The 23538-nt window shown below is 50.4% G+C and overlaps 3 protein-coding genes across 14 annotated transcripts in view; 2 read left to right on the forward strand and 1 right to left on the reverse strand.

Annotated features, from left to right (window-relative positions):
* The first annotated feature begins 135 nt into the window (after positions 1-135).
* Positions 136-18305, forward strand: PHYHD1 (phytanoyl-CoA dioxygenase domain containing 1). Of its 12 annotated transcripts, none has more exons than XM_049895600.1 (12): positions 4060-4166; positions 4491-4583; positions 8676-8834; positions 13061-13118; positions 13295-13342; positions 14213-14268; positions 14354-14416; positions 15072-15093; positions 16366-16494; positions 16595-16711; positions 17597-17723; positions 17829-18285. In XM_049895600.1, the coding sequence occupies exons 2-12, from the start codon at positions 4551-4553 to the stop codon at positions 17872-17874; spliced, it is 858 nt and encodes a 285-aa protein (XP_049751557.1). In that variant the 5' UTR covers positions 4060-4166; positions 4491-4550; the 3' UTR covers positions 17875-18285. The 12 variants fall into 12 exon arrangements, with proteins under 12 accessions (XP_049751564.1, XP_049751565.1, XP_049751557.1 ...); XM_049895599.1 differs by having other exon boundaries at positions 13061-13136; positions 17829-18282; XM_049895607.1 differs by lacking the exons at positions 4060-4166; positions 4491-4583 and adding an exon at positions 136-220 and having other exon boundaries at positions 13061-13136; positions 17829-18287.
* A 1687-nt stretch (positions 18306-19992) lies between these two features.
* Positions 19993-22160, reverse strand: DOLK (dolichol kinase). The gene has a single exon (XM_049895539.1). It carries the CDS (start codon positions 21827-21829, stop codon positions 20213-20215), a length of 1617 nt encoding a protein of 538 aa, XP_049751496.1. The 5' UTR covers positions 21830-22160; the 3' UTR covers positions 19993-20212.
* Positions 22161-22197: 37 nt separating this feature from the next.
* Positions 22198-23538, forward strand: part of NUP188 (nucleoporin 188) — a 49630-nt gene continuing 48289 nt past the window's right edge. The window contains exon 1 of the mRNA XM_049895537.1: positions 22198-22276. Within this exon, the coding sequence (XP_049751494.1) occupies positions 22245-22276 (32 nt within the window). The 5' untranslated portion in view covers positions 22198-22244. The remainder of the gene's footprint in view (positions 22277-23538) is intronic.

Consider the following 23538-nt stretch of genomic DNA (forward strand, 5'->3'; position numbering starts at 1 on the left):
CTGGGGCAGGATGTGAGCTGGGCCAGGGCGAGAGGACAGTGCCTGAGGGGCTGGCCCCTTTTCTTCCTCTGAAACTCATGCCCCCCCAGGGCAGGTGCCTGTTGGGGGAGATCAGAGGACTGTGCAGTATTTGGACAATCAGGGCCTCCTCACTGGAGGCCATTTCTGCCCCAGCGGCTGAGCCGACGCCAGAGGTCCAGGGACACCTACTTAGCTCTTGGTATTTATTTTTCACTACATCCCATCTTCTCCCTCTAGATAAACATTCCCAAAGAAGTTCAGCTCAAATGGAGGGTGTTTATGGAAGGGTGGGCTGTGTCTCCCCTTTTTCCTTTTTAGTGATGCCGCTGGCATTTAATACCCACCCCGATTTGAGCAGAGGGGTCCCGGGTGAACCAGCCATGGAATGGTCGGTCACCCCCACTGGTGCCGGGCTGGGCTCTGGCAGCACGGCCCATGGGAGAGCAGGCCGCCAGGTGGTGAGGCCAGGCCTGGGGCTTGCCTCATCAGTTTTTGTGGCAGTTTCAGAATTTTTTTTTTTTTTAAGTAAAAAGTTTTTTTTTTAAAGCTTTGACAATGGGTGGTTTGGGTATTAAGAAGAAAAAAATTGCTAAAAAAAGAGAGACACTAAAAAAGGCCAGTGAGTTGGATTCTCAGGGTGGGGTAGCAGTTTCCCTTGAGCAAAGAAGCAAGAAATTGAATTTTATTTCCTTTCCCTGGGGTGTGGGGTGCAGGATGTCTTCCGAACCTGGTATGACCTTGGTCTAGTTCTGCTTGTTCCTCTCCTTGCCTGGGGCAGGGTGTTGTTTTTTTATTTTTTTGGTCTCTTGTTTTCTTTCTTCTCCATGTGTCTTGGCACTCATTTCTGTGGCTGTTGGCCAAGGGGAATGTTCTGGAACTGCCAATAAGGGAGGAAAATGAGGCTGGCTAACCCCCAGATGATGGTGCTCCATCTTCCCCTTCCCCGATGCACCCAGCCCACCCTCCACACACAGTGTTAAGGAGCTGAGAGGAGCTATTTCACCTGGCCTCTGTTTCCCCACCTCATGTGTCATGGGTTTGTCCAGTGCCACCACTAGCCTCAGCTGCTTATGTCAACCCTGTCACTACCCAGTCCTTCAGAACGGACACTTAGAGGAAGAGTTGGATGGGGGAGTCACTGCTGACAGGGCAAGCTCCCCAGTTTTTGGTTTGAAGCCAGCTTCTATCCAGGGCACCCGGCACACAGCACGGTCAGCGCCTAGCGGTGGGAAGCCACCTTGCTTTAGATCAGTCACTTGGGCCTTTGTCTTAAAAGGGTCTCCGCCTTAGAGCAATCACTAAGACACTAAGGTACATTTTAGCATCTCGTCTTAATGAGTATGTCTGTCTGTCTCTCCACTTGTTTTCTGCGTCGCGTCTTCAGATGTAACCCTCAGAAATGATGCACACTAGCCTCTAACCATGAAGCAATCCGTTACTTTTGGGTCTGAACTTGTAGACTCGGTTCAAATATCAAATAAACCTATAACAGAAAGTAACCTTTGGAAGTCTCCATGTCATGGGGGAACCCTTCCCTCGCCTCTCTGAGGCCTGCTGGGCCTCGTCAATTAGTTTGTTGAGTGACCCTTTATTGGACACCAGCAGAATAGTTACCTCTGCTCATCTCTACCCCACTAAACTGTAAGCTCCTTGGAGGTAGGCACTGGAGGTTTGGAGCTATTCATGAGCTGGATGGGGTGTCTGCTGTATGCCAGGCACAGGGCCCTGGCTGGGGATCTCACAGCCAGCACATGGTCAGCCTTTCCAGTTGCCTGTGGTTTGCTCTGAGGAGCTTTGATGGATGCGGACAGGGAGAGGAGGGCACTGAAATGGGATCCAGCTGTCCTGGGCTCCTGTCCCAGCTCAGTCATCCCCTGTATGAAGCTGGGTAGCTCTTTTCCCTCTAGTGTCCTCAGTATCTCCATCTGTACAATGGGAATTCCACTTAGTGCTCTCAGAAGTCCTTTGCATTTCCAACAGCAAGTCCCCACAGCTTTACAGAGGTGGGTCTGAGAGTCCCAGTGGGAGGGTCTGACTGGGCTCTCCTTTGGGGGCCTGCTGAAGTTGCTGGAGTCAAGGGCAGAAGATCAGGGTGGTTCAGAGAGCTGCCTTCAGATCCCAGCTCTGCCATTTATTTTATGTGGAGTTTCGTCTTGTTTTCCTCATTTGTAGATCACGGTTGTGGTGCCAATTATACAGGTTGGTAGAGTTTTTAGCCGAAGGCCCTGAGTACCCAATAATTGTTCTCATATCTTCCTTCTGGACCAGGGAGGCTTGTGCTAGACTGACATGAGGGCCCTGGGGCAGGAGTTTTGGGTGAGGAGGAGAGCCATTGTGTCTGATATTGACATTGGTCTTAATGATTAAACCTGAGTTGCTGCTAGGTACGGTATGTCCTCTTTCCGTGGGGACTCTGACCCCAGTGGCCTCAGGACTGAGCTGAGACCCCCCTCCCTCTTCTGCCCCTGTCGTGGGGTTTCTGATTGGGAGGCTGAGCGGCTGAGCTGGAGCCCCCTCTGAAACCCCCTTTTGTATCTCCTCAGTGGAGATCTTCCCCTCCTGTGTGGCCTCTTAGCCTCCCCATCAGCCCCCTACCCCACCCTAGCCCCACCTCAGCCTTGGAGCCACCCAGTGCCCAGAGCACAAGGGTTGGATCTGGAACTTGTTAGCCTTTGGAAAAAACAACAATGTGGAAATCACCGCCCACTACTTCCCAAAGCCTGAGCAGAATGAACAAATAGTGGGAAGCAGAGAGGTGCCTCCCATACACCCCTCCTTAAGCTGAAGGTACTCCGCTCCGCTTAAAAGACAGTGGTAGTCCTTTCTCTGATTACAGCAGCAATCTGGAAAACCTGGGAAAGCTCAGAAAATAAAATCAAAATGTCCTCACTTCCCACCATCCGGAAGACCTCTTGCTAGCATTTGGTGAACAATTAACATTAGTAGGCACTGTGCCAGGCGCTATGCAAAGCTCTTTCTACAGTAAAGCACTGGTTTTATTCAACCCTCATAGGAGTTACCTGTTAGCCCAAATTACAGATGGGGAAAGTAAGGCCTGGGTGTGCTCAAGGTTTCACAATAATGCCTTACTAACCTCTCCTGGGAGCCTTTCTCTGGGTAGGGGAGGATGTTCTGAGGGGAGATCCCCTCAATGCCTGGCTGGCCCAGCCTGAGGGGACCGTGTAGCCAGACAAATGACAAGCATCTCTCTGTCTTTGTTGGGTGATTGCATTAGAAAGGGACTGTGACAGCCGGGAATGCACCCTGCCTCAGGTGGACTGTGTCTCAACTGTGTTTCTGTCATGATTCCCCTTCAGCCTGCCACCTTCACCTAGCCTACCCCGGCTGAGCTGCTTCCCCATCATCTGCAGGAGCGAGGAAGGGGTGGGGGGGCACCCCTCCCAGCCCTCCAGAAGCCTGGACAGCCTGAACAAAGCATCAACTCCCAGTGCTGTGGCCCAGAAAACACGACTTGATTTGGGGCCAAGTCACTCCAGAGACACTCTGTCCTGCTGCCATTCAGAAAGCTGTCATTTCGGGGAAGGCCAGTGGCTGGTTTTTCAGAAGCTGCAGCAGCCAGAGAGTGGCCCTGTCAGCTGCCCAGCAGCGGGACTAACTGGCGGAGGGTAGGCGTGCTTATGCTGTTCTGACCCCCAGGCTCGCCTGTGCCAGCCCACCTGAGACACCAAACATCTTGGGCATGGGGGTGGGGAGTGAGAGCCACAGGCTTCTCACTCATTCTGAGAACCCAGGCCCTCACTCTCTCGCCCCTTCCTCATTCTGAGTGAGATACCCCTGTCTACCCTATCCTCTGAGTGTCAGACTAATCCGTAAATCCCTTTCTGTAATCCTCCCAGGGCTGAGAGTTTCAGGATCTGTGTCAGAGCTGGGAGGGGCCTGAACAATTCTCTGAGGGCTCTCTTCACCTTAGGAATGCAAAGCCACTCAGGGCCTGGTCTCCCTAGACCCACCCTGTGTCCCCACCTACATGTCCATACTGGTCGTCCGGGAACCTTCTAATCCTCCCTTGAGGTGAGGCTCATCAGAGGCACGCAGCAGTGGCTCTGGGATTGAGACTCAGGTGTACTTTTGCCAGTCCAGCTTCACTGCCCCAACACTCTCAGAACACAATTTCTGCGCACCTGGTAAGCAGCCAGGCCCGGCTTCTGGAAAGAAGTCGGGAGGGAGCCGTTATGGAGGTTGGGGAGGGCTAATCCTGGATTAGCTGTGGGGGAAGAGCCCAGGGCATGGAGCTGGGGCAAAGGTAAGGGTCACTGCCTCATCCAGGGGCAGAAGAAGTGAGAGAGAGTGGGAGGGCTGGGGTCAGCCTGGAGAAGCCCCAGGGAGGTCTATATGTGTTTGGAAGACATGGGTGGTGGCTTTGGGTTTTCTCTGGGTAGGGAAGGGTTAAGTCCTCCCGGGCCTTCCAGGCTTCCGTCAGACTTCCTCCTGAACTTTCTCCTTTCCAGCGACTGGGCACACAACACCCAGAACTATCCAGAGCCATCCGTGGGCCCTACGTTGTCCCCATGGTCTATTTGAGCCCCTCACAGCTCCAGAAGGTAGGGGCCTGCGAGGTGGGGGACTGGCAGGGTCAGGTAAGGGTGGGAGGTCTGGACCCTGAGTCATTGCCAGGAACTCAGTCCCACCTCCTGCTGTTTTAAAAGGCAGAGAAAAATGGGACCCAGAGGGGTCAGTTCCCAACCACCCCCCTAACTTCTGCACATACAGTCCTAGGCATCCAGATGACAGGAGTGTGTGTGTGTGTGTTAGGATGTCCTCCCAGGTCCCCTTTCCGACAAACACCACGACGGTTTAACCCATGGGAGTTAGAGCCACACAGACTTAGTTTGTTCTTGATTGCAAGAAAAAAATACCTAATAATACAGAAAAGCTCAGAGAAGAAAATGAAAATTACTCATAAATTCCTATGCTGGAAGACTTAATGTTTTGGTATTCAGTCTCATACTCTGTTAAAGTAAATCATAATATTTGCCATTTAATGAGTGTCTTATAAAGGCAGTACTATATTATCCCCAGAATCCCTGAGTGGTGCAAATGATTAAGCACTCCACTACTAACTGAAAGGTTGGGGTTCAGACCCTCGTAGAGGTGCCTGGGGCCTTGGTGGTACAGTGGTTAAGCATGCGGCTGCTAACCAAAAGGTCAGCAGTTAGAATCCATCAGCTGCTCTTTGGAAACCCTATGGGGCAGTTCTACTCTGTCCTATAGGGACATGAGTCGGAATTGACTCAACGGCAATGGGTTTGGGGTTTTTTGGGTTTTAGAGGTGCCTGGTGATCTGCTTCCAAAAGGTCACAGCCTTGAAAACCCTGTGGAACACAGTTCTACTCTGACACACATAGAGTCACTGAGTGGGAATCAACTTGACAGCAATTAACATCAACAACACTAGCAAGGTCCCTGTGCAGTACAAGCGTTTTATACTTGGCAATTTGAACTCACCCAGCAGCATCATGGAAGAAAGGCCTGGTGATCTTCCATAAAGATTACAGTCAAGAAAACCCTATGGAGCAATTCTACTCTGGAACACATGAGGTCACCACGAGTCAGAATTGAGTCAGTGGCAACTGTTTTTTAGTTTTGTTTTGTGGTTTGTTTTATCCCCATTTGACAGTCTGAGGGTCAGACAGGGGAAGCAACTTTCCCAAGTTCCCACAGCAGGTAAGATACCTGTTTGTAGCTAGCTCATTTTCATTTCACAGTGTATCAGGAACATAGCCTTGTGCCTGTAAATATTTTTTCTACACCATGATTGTTATCAGCCAAGTTGTGTTCCAGTGCGGATAAAGCATAATTTGTTTAATCCCCTTGTGTTGAGCATTTAGGTTGTTTTCAATTTGTTGCTGTCATTAAACAATACTCAATCACGCTCATATTTACATCCTTGCTCCACTATCTGCTAGTACCCAAAGGAGGAATTCCTAGCGGTGAGTTTACTAGATCAAAGGTGTGCACAGTTTGCCGTGGATGGCTCAGTTCCCAGGGAAGCAATTTTCAGCTTCATATTGATGAAGATTACCTTCCCAACTTGCAAAGCTGCCCAGAGAGAGAAGGGCTGTAGTGGATGGTGGTGAACTAGTATTTGGCGTGTGAAGGCCAGACCTGGGTATCCATGAAGGGGGACATCGGGGCAGGGTTTGTAATTGGAAATCAGACACTTCATGGTAGGCTCAAGAGGTGACTTCTAATATCCCTGTTTAAGGCTACAACTTTATAATTCTCTGCAGGAAAACATGCAGATATTCTTTCTCTTCTTATCTCTTAATAAAGCCTCAGCATATGAGGACTAGAGGCAAAGCAGAATAGGCCATTCAGCTTTAACTCCCCCACTAACTGTCCACTGCACTCAGGATAAAGCCCAGTGCCTTGCCTACACCTACAAAGGCTTCTGCCCTCACGCTGAGCTCTCTCCCCGTGTTCTGTCCTCCCTCAGGGGCTTTATATACCCTGTTCCCTTCCCGCTGTCTAGAATGCTCTTCCATATCTCTTCACCAGCTGTCACCCATTATCCAGCAGGTCCCCTCTTTAAGTGTCACTTCCTGCTGAGACCCTTCCCTTCCCCCATCTGGTTTATGGTAAGTCCTTCTGCTATTTGTTCTTTTTGTTGTTTTTGTTGAGAATATACACAGCAAAACATACCAATTCAACCATTTCATGTACAATTCAGTGACATTGCTTACTTCAAGTTGTGCAACCATTCTCACCCTCATTTTCTGAGTTGTTTCTCTGCCATTAACATAAACTCACTGCCCCCTAAGCTTCCTATCTAATTTTTCAAGTTGCTGTTGTCACTTTGATCCCATATAGATAGTTCTTAAAAGAGCATAATGTTCAAGGCAGACATTTTTTTAGTTAAACTAAACTACTGTGTGGTTTTAAGAAAACTGCAGGGGATATTTTTGGTTTAAAGTTTAAATATTGTCTCAGGGCAATAGTTTCAGGGATTCCTCTAGCCCCCATGGCTCCAGAAAGTCTGGATTTCATGAGAATTTGAAATTCTGTTGTGCATTTCCCCCCTTTTGATCAGGATCCTTTTATAGAATCTTTAATCAAAATATTCAGTAATGGTAGCTGGGCACCATCCAGTTCTTGTCTCATGGCAAAGGAGTACTAATTTTTTAATTTTGTTTTAGGTGAAAATTTACGTAGCAAAGTAGGTCCCCATTTAACAATTTTTACACAGGTTGTTCCATGACATTGGTTATAATTTGTACAATGTCAGCTTTCTCATTATTTCCCTTCTGTTTGTTCTATTTCTGTTGATCTAGCTTCCCTTCCCCTCCTTGCCTTCTCATCTTCGATTTTGGGTAAATGTTTACTGTTTGGTCTCATATAGTTGATTGTTTAAGGAAGCACATTACTCACAGGTGATATTGTTTATTTTCTAAGCCAATCTATTATCTGGCTGATAGGTGACCTCCAGAAATAGCTTCAGTTCCAAGTTCAAAGGTTATCTCAGAGCAATAGTCTCAGGGATTCCTCTAGGGTCTATCAATCCAATAGGCCTGGTCTTTCTTAGGAATCTGAATTTTGTTCTACATTTTCTGTCATTCTGTCTGGGACCTTCTACTGTGTCCCTGGTCAGAATGGTCAGAAGTGGTAGCCAGGCACCATCTAGTTCTTCTGGTCTCAAGTTAGAAGAGGCTGTGGTGCATGTGGGCTTTTAGTCCTGTGAACTAGCTTCTTCTCTGACCCTTTGATTTCCTTCATTCTCTTTTGCTCCATATGAGACCCATAGTTGTATCTTAGGTGGCTGCTCACTAGCTTTTAAGACCCCAGATGCTACTCACCAAACAAGGATGTAGAACATATCTTTATAAACTACATTATGACAATTGACTAAGTTGTCTCCCGAAACTATGGTCCTGTGCCTTTTAACCCAGTGAACCAATACCATGAGTTGTTTGGATACGTCTAGAAAACCTCCGTCACTGTGCTGTCTATGTGTTTTGCTACATATATGGGTATATATGCAGCACACACTAACATGTATATACATATCCCTACGGATACACCTATACATGCATGTACATGTACTCACATATGCCTTCCTATACATATACACGCATCCATATCCACCTACATAATCACACACGTATTTTTGATTGTTGTTACTATTGTCACAAATTATATATGTTATAGCATTTACTGAAATTGTCCCTTTTTCTTGTGTATGTTCTCTTGTTCTTGAAGCCCCCCCCTTCCCTTCCTTGCACTCAACACAGTTTATGACTGTACTTTTTTTTGCATGGTGATTTATTTATTATCATTCTCCTTCACTAGACTGTAAGTTCTGTGAAGGCAGGGATCATGGCTGTCTCGCTCATTACTGGGTCTTCAGGTCCTAAAACGGATGCTCCATCAATATTAGTTGGATAAAGAAATGAGATTGAATTCCCATCTGACCGAAGCTCATTGAAGGGGAAGAGCAAAAACACCTCCCTTTCCTCCTTCCTTCATTCAAGCAGCCAATATTGATTGCCCATCCCTGGGTGCCAGATGCCATGCTGGTGTGAGGGACAGAGAGCCAAGCACAAGACATTTGCAGCTGTTGGTTTGGGGGAGGGCTCAAACCAGTTGTCTTAAGGAGGCTTTGAGGGCAGGAATCTGAGTCTAATTCCTGCCTGCAGTTCCAGGAGGATGGATTCCTGGTTCTGGAAGGATTCCTGTCTGCAGACGAATGTGTGACCATGCAGGAAAGAATTAGCGAGATAGTGGCCAAGATGGATGTTCCTCTCCATTGCCGGACAGAATTTTCCACCCAGGAAGAGGAGCAGCTCAAAGCCCAGGTGGGTGCCAAGGGCAGATGAAGATAAGATCTGGTCTTTGATATGGGGGGCGGGGGGCGGGGAGGCTCAGCCCCCAGCCAGAACAGTAGCCTGGAAGGGAAGACCCCGAGACCCACAGGCTTTTTCTGATAACAGACCAGGCTCTGAGGCATCCGTGTGCCAGGCACCATGAATGTATAAGGTAGGCGTTATTGTCCTCATTTGACAGGTGGGGAAAAGGAGGCTGAGGTTGGTGAGCCTTACCCTAAATGGCACAGTTAGTAATTGATAGAGGTAGGATTTGAACCCAGATCTGCCTGATACAAGTACTGTTCTGCTGTACTTCCTCAGTAGTTCTCCTGAACACAAGGGCCTTTTTGTGGTCAGCAACCCAGAATGAGCCAAGTGATGCTAATGGGCCCACCTGTGTAAGTCTCTCCCCCAGTGGCACTAGATTCTGCTTATTTCCCCCGTTTGAGATGGATACATTGAAACTCAGAGGGGGTTCTCCCACAGAGTTCTTGTAATCCTTTGTGCTGTGATCTGACTTTATAAGCCTCTCTGCGGCAGTGCAGCCAAGGCGAAGCACTGGTCCAGGCACACTAATGGGGCTCATGCACACTCAATGCCAAGGAACTCCTGCCATCTGGTGGGCAAGGAGGGCATTACAGTGACCAGAAGCCTTGCATCCAAGAGAGTGGGGACTTGTACTCCTTGGGTAAAGGGTTACAGAAGGACAGTTTCCTCCAAGTAGTTCATCTAATTTGGCCAACGCCTACCTTCCAGGTGGGGAAAGATGAGATGGGAGGACCTGCGGCCAGAGACAGTCACCCAAGGGCTCAAAGGAGTGAGGGGCCCGAATCTTGTGCCCTCCAAGCTGCTGAGAATATTCCAGAAATCAGAGGGTGGATGGGTGGAGGGAAGGATGGGAGAAGAAAGTGTATATATCTTGGTTTATAACCCTCAACATTCACTATTCATATTGCGCAAAACTGAAATGGGCACTTAAAAAAAAAAAAAAAGATTGCTGGGGGTCCTGTCTAATTCCCCCTTCTGGGTTAGCTCCACATTTCATTCTTTGAGTTATTTTATAACTCTGCAAGCTGTGTGAAACTGGTAATAATGCACATGATATTGTCCATAGAAATGGGCAGACCCTGGCCAGGTGGGGCTTGCGGGCAGATGGAAGCCTCTCCGGAGACTAATAATGCCGCTGATACATTGTATGGAAAAACCCTGCCACGTGAAATGGGCAGAAAACATTTATGACACATCCCGCCAGAGGTCTCTCCTGGGTCTGAAGATCCCAACCGGAATAGTGTCATATTTTTTGGTGACAATTATTGCCCTGTGGAGAGGCTGATTTTGCACCTATTTACAAATCCATTTTAGCATTTCTTATTGCCTATATATGTGTGAGGAAACCCTGGTAGTGTAGTGGTTAGGTGCTATGGCTGCTAACCAAAAGATTGGCAGTTCAAGCCCACCAGGTGCTCCTTGGAAACTCTATGGGGCAGTTCTACTCTGTCCTATAGGGTCGCTATGAGTCAGAATCGACTCGTCGGCAGTGGGTGGGTATTATATATGTGTGATCCTTGGAATTCCTCTTTGAACCAGTTGTAACGTCTCACTGGTTCCCTCGCTAACTGACAAGTTAATTAACAAGTTAAACAAAATCTTGGACACATGTCTATTAGCATCGTCATCTTTAATATTATCATCAGTTATGCTCTCCTGACTTATTTCCCTCACGCTGACCGCAGTGCAGAGGAGCTAAGAATGCTAAAAACAGCTTTTAGCTTTCAGTGGAAGGGCTTTGAAAGGAGCCAGGCAGGAAATCCAGTTGAGTCACGTAGGCTGTGTCTGAGAGCAGATACACATGTGAAGGAGTAAGGCTGTGGCCACCTGGGTTGCTGGTACCACTCAGCTCCAGTTACATCACCACATGGGAGGGTAGGCACGGTCTTCATTTGTAAAATGCTTCCTGCTGAGGAGGGAGATAAATATGATGGCAGGGCAAGGGTGGCTAAAGCCATAAGGAAAACATGGGACATCTTCCTGGTAGAACACCATTTGCATGTGATGTTAAGAAATTTAAAACATTACATTACAATTAACAAGGTTATGTTGGTTTGGAGGCTTAAGATCATGATTTCATGGGACATTCCAGGTAATTGACCTAATAACGTTTAGTGAGCTCCTCTTCCTAGCTTGTTATGTAATGTAGTACTTGGGGTCTTAAAAGCTTGCAAACAGCCATCCAAGGTACAAAAAAAAAAAAAAAAAACCTGTTGCCGTCGAGTCGATTCTGACTCACAGTCACCCTATAGGACAGAGTAGAACTGCCTCATAGGGTTTCCAAGGAGCAGCTGGTGGATTCGAACTGCTAACCTTTTGGTCAGCAGCCAAGCTCTTAACTACTATGCCACCAGGGCTCCCCAAGGTACAATAAGTGGTCTCTATTTTTTATTCTCATGGCACTGGGTGGGTTTTTATTCTCCTGGAGCAACAGAGGAAGAGGGAAGTCAGAAATAGGAGGCTATATTATGTATGGTTAATTGCCTCCGTGAAGAACGGCTCCCTTTGTCATGAGACCAGAGGAACTGGGTGGTTTCTAGCTATTACTGAACGTTGTGAACAGCGATTCTATAGAAGAATCCTAATCAAAATTTTCATGGACTCCAGTCTTTCTGGAGCCATGAGGCTAGATGAACCCCTGAAACTATTGCCCTGACATAATCTTTAAATCTTAAACCAAAAATATCCCCTGAAGTCTTGAAACCAAACAATAGTTTAGCTTAACTAGTAAAAAATGTCTGCCTTCTTCTAAGAACTATCTATGTGGGATCAAAGTGACAACCCAACCAACCCAGTGCCGTCGAGTCGATCCCAACCTATAGAGACCCTATAGGACAGAGTAGAGCTGCCCCATAGGGTTTCCAAGGAGCACCTGGCGGATTTGAACTGCCAACCCTTTGGTTAGCAGCCGTAGCACTTAACCACTATGCCACCAGGGTTTCCAGAGTGACAACAGCAGCTTGAAAGTTTAGGCAGGAAGATCAGAAGGCAGTGAGTTTATGTTAACGGGGGAGGAACAACTCAGAAAAGGAGGGTGAGAATGGTTGCACAACGGGAAGGATGTGATCCATGTCACTGAATTGTACATGTAGAAATCGTTGAATTGGTGTATGTTTTGCTGTGTATATTCTCAACAACAACGACCACGAATTTTTTAATTAACAAAAATAGCTTTTTAAAAAAATTTTTATGGAGTTGAAAATATACAAACAAAACGTTCACCGATTCAACCATTTCCGTGTAGAATTCAGTGACATTGATAATGTGCTGTGGGTGCAACCATCACAAGGGTAGGTCATTAAGAAAACAGAAAACGATTAGTAACAGTTTATATTTATTTGCATTCAGCCATGCCCTCACTAAGTGTTTTATACATAATCGTGATAATAGAAGCCAATCCTCCCATGACACTCACCACATTCCAAGGACTGTGCTCGAGCTTCATGCGTGTATCAGCCCGTAGTCGTTCCAGTGCCCTGTACGAGCAGTATGATTGATACTATCTGTACTTTACGGATGAAACCAAGGCCAGAGAAGTTCAGTACTGTGGCTGTGGTCACACAGCTAGTCAGTGGCAGAGCTGGGAGTTGAGCCCAACTATTACAGAGCCCTGGTGTTGCAATGGTTAAGTGCTTGGCTGCTAACTGAGAGGTTGGTGGTTTGAACTCACCCAGCTGCTCCACAGGGTCACTGTGAGTCAAAATCGACTCCACAGCACCTAACAACAACAATTCTAGCTTCAGAGTCTACTCTCGACTGTTATGAGATTTAGCCTCTGGCTGAAGCCCCCAACAATTTGGGGGAGGTGAGTCCTATTATTATTCCCATTTTACAGATGAGAGAAGCAAGGCCTGGAGAGGTAAAATGAGTAGCCCAAGGCTACCTGGGAACAAGGCCTGTTTGATTCTAGCACCTGTTTTCTTAATCACAACACTGTCAAGCAGAGCGTAAGAGTCACATGACTTATGAAAAGGTTTGCAAGAAATTTCGTGCTTGCATCTGAAGTTCCAATTTACTGTCCTGCGCTTCTGTGACCAAGTCTGGGAAGCATGGAGGGGGTTCTGTAGCCCTGTGGGGGTGGGAGGTGTCTGAATCTTGCCTCATTCTTTGCCAGGCCCAGCTCTGAACCCTGATGTTCTCTCTGCCCCCTTGATATCTTCTCACCACAGGGCAGCACAGACTATTTCTTGAGCAGCGGTGACAAGATTCGATTCTTCTTTGAGAAAGGTGTTTTTGACAAGGAAGGTTCGGAGCTGGGGGCCTAGAGGTGTGGGGGAGCCAAGGTGAGGGTGGGCTGGACTTAGGTATCTATACCCCAGGGCTGGAAGGGTGCTGAGGTCAGCTGCCCATGGGAGGATGGACTCTGGCTCTTCTTTTGCCTTGACCTGTTCCTTGTGCCATAGGCAATTTCCTGGTCCCTCCAGAGAAGTCCATCAACAAAATTGGCCATGGTGAGCAGGGTGTGGGAGGGCAGGAAAAAAATGGGGAAACTGAGGCCTAAAGAGATTAGGGGCCTTGCCCAAAGACCACAGTAAGCTAGTGGCCAGGCAGCTGGTGTTTCTGGTTGCAGGCTCCCCCTGGCCCTGCTCTTCTGCATCTTATGATGCCAATCATGTGATGGTCAGTCGAGATGCTGCCACCACACCACTGGGAAGAGGGGTCCACTCAAGTTACCCCCCAAAGCAGATGGGCGCATGTAGGCCCCTCAGCTCTCTGCTGCCTGGTCTGGGGGTGATTGAGACCCCACAAATGGGGAGTTCCTAGTTCCTTGGTACAACTGCTTCCTGGAGCCTCTTCAAGGGGCACCTGACATACTGTCATCGTTCCTATTCAGTTATGCTCAAAAGCAAGCCAGGAAACCCTCACTTTTTGAAATAACAATAATCATGGCAAATCGTGATAATGAGTGACTGTTCTGTGCCAGCTCCTGGGCTATAGCTGTACGTGTGTTAGCCCACTGAGTCCTCCCAGCAGCCCTGGGAAGCAGGGCTAGTCTTCTGGTCCCCATTTTACAGAGGAGGAAACTGAGGCTTACAGGAGAGGAATGGAGAGTGCTACCAAGTGATGGGCCCCTTGGAGCCCGTCATCCTCCATGAGGAACGGGGAGTCAGGGCTGGAGGGAGGTTCCCAAATGGCAGGAAGGTCAAGAGTAAGGTCATGGGTGGGATGACGCCTGGGGTGGGATAAACAAACCAAGTTTAATGCACACAAAATAGGTGAGAATGTCAAAATGAAGCCTGAGTCTGGGTGCCCCAAACTAGGCATGGGAGGGATGCATGGGGGCCAGGGGCTGGCCACTCAGCCCACTTCTGTCCCTGCAGCTCTACATGCCCTTGACCCAGTCTTCAGGTGTGTCACACACTCCCCCAAGGTGCAGGTGAGCAGAGGATGAGGTGAGGGCCAGGTGGCTGGGCCAAATGGGCATGTGGGCAGGCCAGCAGTGTGACCTCTGCCCCTTCCAGGCCTTGGCCAGGAGTCTTGGCCTCCAGATGCCCGTGGTGGTGCAGAGTATGTACATCTTCAAGGTGAGCTCTCTGTCTCCCCAAACCTCAGTTTCCCTTCTATAAAATGGGCACAGTCCTCACACCAAGCCCCTCCTTACAATGGGCCAAAACCTGCTTCCCCAAGGAATTAAGAATTATTATTTACTCAGCACAACCCATATAAAATTGCTCTCATCTGGCACTTAGTTGGTGCTCAGTTAAGATTTGGTGGTAGGAGAGAAGGGGCTCCCCAAAACTCTTTCCTCCCTTCTTTGCCTATCAAAATGCTCTGCCCCCAGCTTTTAAGGCCCAGCTTAGTGCCACCTCCAAGAAGCCTTCCAGATTCCCTGAGAAGGAAAGGGGTCCATCTCAACCTGAGGGTGAAAGGCATAACCGCTGGCCTCGTCTTCACCTCTTTTCTAGCCCTCATTTCATTTTGTGCTGTGCTCTTAGGCTTGCAAATGCTGACTCCTGCTTACACTGGGAGCTCCCTGTTGCACAGGGTGCTTTTCCTCTTTGCATCCCCCAAAACCTGGCACATGGTAGGTGCTCAACAGCTGAGTGTTGGTGTGGAATCCTTGGAGGTAAACACCTGGGGCCAGGGCAGGAGCATCCTACAAGTCTCAGAGCAAGCCCCTGCACCTCCCACACTCCCCACTCTCTCCTGTCCTCACCAGGCTTTGCTTCTTTCTTTCAGCAACCTCACTTTGGCGGTGAAGGTGAGCTGAGAGCAGGCTGTGGGGCCCAGCAAAGGCCCCAGGCGGGAGATCTGGGACATCAGTGGCTGTCAGGTCTTGGGAAAAAAGGAAAGCTACTGCTGAGAAGTCCTTACTGCTGAGAAGTCCTTAGGCAGGAGGCTGGACCAGGGCAGGAGGATTGGGAGGGAGCCTTGGAGCCCTTGGCACACTGGTTCCTGATCCTGGCAGCAACCCTTATTTGTTAAAAATGCAGATTCCTGGCCCCTGTCTCCTGAGATTTTGATTCAGTAGGGCTGCACAGGCCTGGAAATCTGTGTTTTTAGCAAGTTTCTTGAGAACTGATTCAGCATAGCAATTGCTGATCTAGTTCCAACTCCCACCAGATGCACAGATGCCCCTTACAGCCCCCACTTCTGCTTAGCTACCTCTGGTGACAGGGAGCTCACCTCCTCATAGGAAGCCCTTTCCTTCCTTGCATGAGCCCAAGTCTACCTCCTTGTGACCACCCCCTCCTCCCTGCCATTCAGACCAAGGGCAGTCTGCTGGAGCAATGCCCACCCCCTCCTTGAACCTTCTCTGCCTAAGCCCAGCACCCCCAATTCCTTCAGCCATTCCTCCCCAAAGGCTTTGATGCCCCATGATTAGATACTTTTCTCTGGATGCCATCCAGATTGTCCAAGTCCCTCTTAAAGTCTGGAGCTCAGAAAGACACCAGATTCCCCAGGCAGGAAGGAGGTAAGGCTAGCGCCTCCTTTACTTAGTTACTGCAGACTTTGCTATCTTTGTTCGGTGGTTCTCCACCCTGCCTGGGCCCCAGCATCACTTAGGCAGGTATTTAAAAATACGGGTGATTGGTCATAGCCATCCCTCCCTTTGCACCCAATTTCCCAATCTTACATCATCATCTGGTGGCTAGAGGCTCCTGTCCTTGGTTAAGAACAGTGGCTTTAGCTACTTGGCTGAAATTAAACAATAGTAGCTACTTTTTAGCAAGCAATGTCAGGTCAGACCCTATACTATGCACCCTTCATAAGTCATCTCATGGAGTCTTCCAGCAACTGTAAGAGTAAGGTTATTGCTGGAGCCACTTCCAGTCTGGGAGATCACAGTTTGCAGAAGTGAAATCTCTTGCCCAAAAGTCTTGGACCAGGAAGAGGCAAGATTCTAACGCATCATGGAGAGCCTAGTCCTGGAAGGCTCCAGGAGGACTGGGGGTAGAGGAAGAATGGAGCCAAGGTGAGGCGGGGCCAGCCAAAGGGGTAGGCTTCTCACCCCCAGGCGGGCCTGTCGCAGTCACCCCTCATCAGGATGCCTCCTTCCTGTACACGGAGCCCCTAGGCCGGGTGCTGGGCATGTGGATCGCGCTGGAGGATGCTACACTGGAGAACGGCTGCCTCTGGTTCATCCCCGGCTCGCATACCAGTGAGGATACCTGTCTCTGGCTGTCCACCTGTACCTTCCTTGGGCCCGTGGACAGGGACCTGGAGAAAAGAGGAGCTAATGGCTCCAACTTGGCCTGCAGGTGGAGTGTCAAGAAGGATGGTCCGGGCTCCTGCTGGCTCAGCACCTGGCACCAGCTTCCTTGGGTCAGAGCCAGCCCGGGAGAACAGCCTCTTTGTGCCCACACCTGTGCGGAGAGGTAGGAGAGCTGTGGAGGGCAGGGAAGGAGGGGGCCTCGGGCCATGCACATGGGTCCCTGCTCGTTCTGACCACCAGCACCGAAGAGGCTCCCCACAGGGTCATCTGAGACCTGTGATGTTACAGAATGGAAGGTTGGAGCTGGATGGGCATTTAGCAACGTGGTTAATAGCAAGGTCTCTGGATGGGGCTCAAATCCAGACCTGCTACTTATGGGCTGACTCTGTCCAAATGACTGAAACTCTCTGAGCCCCAGTTTCCCCCAGTGTAGAATGGGGAAGAAGGAGCCCTGGTGCTCCTTGGCTGCTAACTGAAAGGGCTCCACGGGAGAAAAGACATGGTGATCTGCTCCCATAAAAATTTACAGCCTATGAAACCCTATGGGGCGGTTCTACTCTGTCATATAGCGTTGGTGTGAGTTGGAATTGACTTGATGGCACACAAGAGTGGGTAAGCATGGCACACAGCAAGTACTCAACAGGTGCTAGCTATTGGTCCACGCTTTTCCTTTTCTAAGAGGGAAAACAGGGGTCCAACTCAGCATTCACTGGCTGAGGTTGTAGCTGATCAGCACAGTATGGACAGCTTCTGCCTGCTTCTGCAAACACCACAGAAGGGGATGCTCTTCTTAAAGCTTGCCAGGGGCACAGGCCACAGCAAAAGGGACTTGATCCCAGGGGAACCCACCTCTAAACAGCACAGCCTCTGACCCTGGAGCAGGCTGCAGAGGCTGAGCAATTAGGGATGGGAATGGGGATAGATGAGGGGACACAGATCTGTTTGAGGGAGGAGGGCCCATGTCTCTTCCTACCCTGGGAAGGGGGAGCCTGGGCTGGTGTTCTCCCAGGTCCAGGGAGGGGACATGACTGGCTTGGGTCCTTGCCAGGGGCCCTCGTCCTAATCCATGGAGAAGTGGTACACAAGAGTGAACAGAACCTCTCTGACCATTCACGCCAGGCCTACACTTTCCACCTCATGGAGGCCTCTGGCACAGTCTGGAGCCCGGAGAACTGGTAGGGAAGGGTGGGTGTGTGTGCCCTGATGATGTCCTGAGGAGGTACTGGAGGCTGGGAGCAGTGAGACCCGCCTCTCGAGGTCATCTCCTTTGTGCTCTGCAGGCTCCAGCCAACAGCTGAGCTGCCCTTTCCACCACTGTACACCTGATGGCCCTCAGCAGGACTGGGGCACTGCCCCTCCCAGGGGAGGCTGCAAACAGTGACAGCATGCCAGGCTGCCTCTCCTGACCTCCCGGCTGCAATGGCGAAGTCGATTCTTTCCTGGGCTTTCCTCTGCTAGTGTCTGTTCCCTGAGCCCAGCAGGCAGCAGGCAAGAGGTGAGGGTGGCAGGAGCAGCAGGGGCTAGATGTGAGGCGTCCCCAAGATCTTGTCTCCCTGCCCTCTCCCTGCCCCAACATATCCTCCTCCTCGAGGTGGCCTCTCAGCATGAAAGTGCTCTGGCCACCTCTCTGCTGGCTTATCTTCTGTCCTCTGAGGTGCAACTCTGATTTGTACTGTATGAGACACTAAATAAAAACAACTTCCAAATGCGGATTCTTGGTCCTTTTCTCCCAGTCAGCCCTGATCTCAAGATGAGCTTGGGAATGAATGTTTGGCAGGTACCCAGACCCTCTGTGGGCACAACTTCCAAATCCAAATCCTGCTTAGCTGGAAGGTCCCTGCAGACTTAGGTCTGGCCCAGAGGTCACACACTGGGGCCACAGGACGAAGCCACTGCAGATGTGTTTTGCTTGGACTTCAGTGTTTTAAAAATGCTTTTAAAAATTGGGAAATTTCACATAAAAATCCAGGCTTTTAAGCTTTTTTGATGAGCAGAAGGTGATAACACAGGACCCACATACTAACATGGCTACCACTGGCTGGAGCTGCCTCTTTAGAGGTATGTGTGCTTTTGGGTCCGGCACGGTTCCCACTTTCCCATCCTCATTCATGTCTGTTACCTGGCTGACATTGGTGAGCAAGTTTGTGACCCTGATTTAGTGTAGCCCCCCACTCTATACATGGACCAACCAAGGCCAGAGGAAAAAGCCCTCTCCCAAGACCACCCAGGGAATCAGTGGGGCAAAGCTGATGCTGCCTCCATTTGGCAGGCAGTAGAAGGGAGCCTGAAGGAAGGGACAGATTTGTTAAGTCTCCTTTGTGCCCTAAAGGAATGTCTTGGTACCCTCCTCTGAGGGAAAGGACTTGGCAGTGATTCTCAGGCAGAAGTGCAAGCTCCCCCAGAGCTGGTCCTGGCTCTGCTCCTGGCTTCTGGCCTTGTTGGACCAAAGTTCTCATCTCTTTGTGCTAGGCCTTTCCCTACCAGATTGGACGTTCAGCCTCATGAAATGTGCTGTGCTATCTTCCTGCTGATAGGAAACTTTTATCCATTCAGCGAATGCCGACCAAGTTCCTGCTTACGTGCCAGGCTCTCTGCGTGGGACACAAGGCTGCGGTGTAGGCTCCTTGCTCGGGCAGAGTTCCAGAGTAGAGCCATTCTGAACTCCCAGGAAACTCCTCCAGCCCCTCTGAACCTGTCCTAACCAGAACCCAGTGCTGTCGAGTCAATTCCGGCTCATAGCGAGCCTATAGGACAGAGTAGAACTGCCCCATAAGGCTTTAATATGCTGCCAAGGGAAGAGACAAAGACAGGTTTGATGTGACTGGAGTGTGAGAGGGTCTCAGGAGGGACCCCTTGACAAGATCCTGTGCTGTCCAGCTCAGCAGCACCACTCGGCCAGGCCGCAGAGGCCTTGGAGGGCGGGGGTGGGGGAGGAGGTTGGCTGAAACAAAATATCAGTGCAGGACCTGATCCTCTTCTTCATACACACAACAAGCTGACCCTACCTCCCCCCTTCAGTTCTTCCTACCCCAAATGAAACAGGGAAGTAAAAGTAAAGATCGCTCGGGTCTCCAAGTACAACTGATAAAGCCCCCTTGGCTCGCATGGCTTTTTTGCTACGATGAACCTGGTCTCAGGTTATAATGACACTTTCCCGCACTGATTGCTCATCGTGCCCTGGACTGGACACTTTACATATCTCATCTCACTGGATCCTCACAACACCCCCATGAGATATGCGCTGTTAATTCTCATCTTGCAGACAGGAGAACTGAGTCCACACAGTTAAGTGCCACAACCAAGGATTCTAACCAGATTAGTCTGACACCAGAACCTGAAGCATTAACCCCTATGCTCTACTTCCTCCCTCCAGTGTCCACTCCTGCCCCTTCTGAGGACTGCTAGGTGTGTGTGTGTGGAGGGAGGGGGTCTGCAGCACACTCGAATTCTTTGAGCTGCTGCACTATTCTTTGTTTTTTTTTTTTTTTTAACATTAGCAAAACTAAAACCAAGAAAGCTTTGATTTTTATTTTAAATTTGAACCACCCAAAAGTCCAATCTTCTTTTCACCCCTTGGCTCTTCATACCCAAGTGGCTGGCTGCTGTGGGGGCCATTCACACTCCCCATGTTCCTGTCTCCTCCATCACTACTGCTGCACAACAACTAGGCCATCAGCAATATCAGGAGGTAGAGAGGCAAAAGGAGATTGTCTATCTGTGTGGTGTACGCTTCTAGGAGGGACACAGTACTGATGGACCCCAAAATCCAAGCATAATTGTAGTTTAGGTCCACTTCACTGTCAAAGATTAAGATCAGAGCTACAGAAATGATCTGGGCAAATATAGACGTCATGGTCCCCTCGAAAGTCTTTTTAGTTCCAGGCCAGTGGATCTCTCCCATGGCGCTGCCAAAGACAGAGGCCACAGTATCGCCTACACCCACAGCCAGGACGCCAGCGTAAGGGACTAGGGCCCTTGCTCCCCCGAAGCTACCCTTCTGTGTACAGGGTCTGGGGACCAGCCAAATGGGAAGAGACACGCCCAGGAGCAGGTAGATGTGGGTCAGGATGAGTGGTCCACTGTCTCGTTCATCCAGGAAGAGGGACAGGAGGTTCCGCAGAGTGTGGCCCAGGGGCTTGATGCGGAAGTAGCGCACATACTCCAAGAAGATGAAGACTGCCAGGCATACAGTGGCGGCCACATAGAGCAGTGGCCGGTCAAAGATGATACCTGGGATGTAGGTGGCTACCACAATGAAGTGGAAATACTTCCGGGCGATGGTGGGGGCCTGGTGCTTCTTGGATTCAGAAGATGACCGCTTTGCATTCTGGTACAGCACTACCAGGCAGGCCAAGGTGGCCAGCAGAGACCAATAGGCTAGGAGGTAGATGCGGGTATCTGTTTGGAAGAGGAAATGAAGGAGCCAGAGCAAGGGATTCCTGCGGATGAGTCGATGCAGCCAGGGCAGGACCACACCAAGGCCCAGCACGCAGGTCATGAGGTGGAAGAAGATGGAGGAGGCCCAGGTGCCTGAGTCCATGAAGGCAAAGAGGGTGCTGAAGAGGATACCCATGAGCACCATCCCTACCACCACTACCAACAAGAAGAAGTCCACTGGGTCCCCCTGGTTTTCCACCACTGTCAGAGAGCGCTTGATAAGCTGGTTGAGCACAAAGCTGATGCCACCTAATACCAGCACTGCCTCTCCAGGGGTGAAGCAGCGGGGCAGCAGGTACAGCAGGATCATGTTGAGGTACACGAAGATTAGCAGGACCTCTAGGACCTCAATCACCTCACCCACACTAAGCGAGTGCTTCATGATGTAAATGATGCCACCTCCAGCCAAGCCCGAGATGACGCAAGTGTTGGTGGGCACGGGGCGAGTGATGCCCAGCGCCAACACTGACGAGAAGAGGGCCACTGCCATGCCAGTGGCTGCTACGACGATACCAAAACGTTCAAAGTGTGGGTTCCCTGCAGCCTGGCAGCGTTCCTTCATGACCAGTCCGAGCAAAGGCATGACCATGGAGGCAGGCAGTAGTCCACTGTTGGCAGACATTCGGAACTGGAAGACGGCGCCTCCTTGCTGGAGCAGCCGGTCCCACTTGTATTGGACGTAGAAGGCCTGCACTGCGAGGGCCACAGCGCACCACGAGTATCGGTCCCACACGGTTACGTGAATGCTCAGCACCATGGCGAACACCACTGCCGCCTCTGCCAGGACCGAACCGCTCAGCGGAGCTCCCGCCCCCGGGGTCGGAGGAGCGCTATCTCGGGTCATGTCTCCAGGCTTGAGGCCCCCGGAAAGCCGGGGTGACTAGGGACGCCTTGGACTCTTGGTCCCTCAGCACCGCCAAGCAAAGGACAACGGTTTCACCCAGCCAGTAACCTTCTCCCTCCGTTTTCCAGTTGTAAGGACAGAACTCCACTGCAGGTCACTCTCTGCGGCCTGAAAGCTGGAGTCCCGTCACTCTCCACCGCCTCCAATTTACGGAGTAGACACCGTCTCTCGGCCGCCTTCCTCACGACCGCGGACACCCTGGCCGCTGGTTCTCCGCTTCCCCGGGTATCGCCATCTTGGCCCCGCCCCGTACCGGACTCACGTGACGGAAGCTCCGCCCCACGCGTCAGGTACCAGGCGAGCGGTCACGTGGGCGCCGCGTCTGGGGGCGGGGCTGGGGCGCGCGCGCGGGAAGATGGCGGCGGCCGCCGGCGAGCCGTGTGTGAGGTGCGGAGCGGGCCAAGTTGTCGGGGTTGGCTGTGAGGCGCGGGCTCGAAACTAAGCAGAAGCGGGGCGGGAATTGGGAGCGGGATGTGGCGGCGGTGGCGGTGCGAAGCCCGGCTGGGTAGACGGCGCCGAGACGGGAAGCGGTTACGTGCAAACGGTCCCCGCGCGCGGGGAGCTGAAGGGACTTCTCCAAGCGGAGGGCCGGTTCCTCACCTTATCCCTCAGTTCTGGGCTTCCCGTCTCCTCACCCAAGTCCTTTTCTCTTCTTCCCCTCTTCCCGTCCGTGTGTCCTTTGGAGCCCCACTAGCGCTTCCTCGTCTGGCTGTGACGCTACCTCGAGGCGCAACGGGCGCTTTGCGGTCGCCTGGAGGACCCTCTCCTTCCCTCCCCCTCCCCCCACGTCCCCGCCGCAGCCCCCCGGTGACCTGTCCCGGGCCTTCCCTGCCTCTCAGGTTCTCCTCATGTGCTCTCTTGTTGCACAGAGCCACCTCCTTGTAGTTTTTGTCCTCATTCTCCGCTCAGCCTTTCATCCACCCATCTATTCATTATTTTACTCATTGATTCGGTCAGCCGATGTGTTCAAATCTCCCAAGAGATTTCAGGCACTGTTCTAGGCTTTGGGAGCAAGAAGACGAAACGCTAAAAAGAATAATACAGTTTTCAATATAGAGGGTTTGCTCTTGCCAGACACTGGTGAGATCCTTTTGAATTCTCACAGCTCTTGTGAGGTACCCTTTACAGATGAGTCAGAAGTCCCGCTCTGCTAGCTAAGGGGTAAAGTGAGGGAGGATTCAAATCCGAGTCTGTTCGACTCCAGAACTGTAATGAAACCTTCACACCCCTGTCTTCCACATTCCACCTTGAAGAGGTTTCGTCCATTCTACTCCCTCCCACCTTCCCTAGTCAAAGTAGTTATGGCGCTTATATTCCCAGTGCCAACAATGTTTTCCCCACTTTTTTGTCGTATTCCCCACTGTATCCTCCGTACCCAGGAATAGCATGTAATTAAAAAAAAAAAAAGCCATTAGTATTTATTACAAATATTGTCCGTTTTCTCTGGCATCACTTTAATTTCCCAGCTGAAAGTGAGATTTTTCTCCTCTGGAATTTTCCCTGGACTACCTCTGTACCTTGTGAGGACCAGTTTGCTTTTTTCTCCTCTGTCGTTTCATGCCAACCATTGTATCAGGACAGCATTGTAGCCACTGTGCCCTCCTTTTCTTAGGGTTGTTTCATAGTCGTTATGGCTCCTGTAGAATAAA

The sequence above is a fragment of the Elephas maximus genome, chromosome 9 (genome assembly GCF_024166365.1).
Source record: "Elephas maximus indicus isolate mEleMax1 chromosome 9, mEleMax1 primary haplotype, whole genome shotgun sequence".
Taxonomy (NCBI): Eukaryota; Metazoa; Chordata; class Mammalia; order Proboscidea; family Elephantidae; genus Elephas; species Elephas maximus.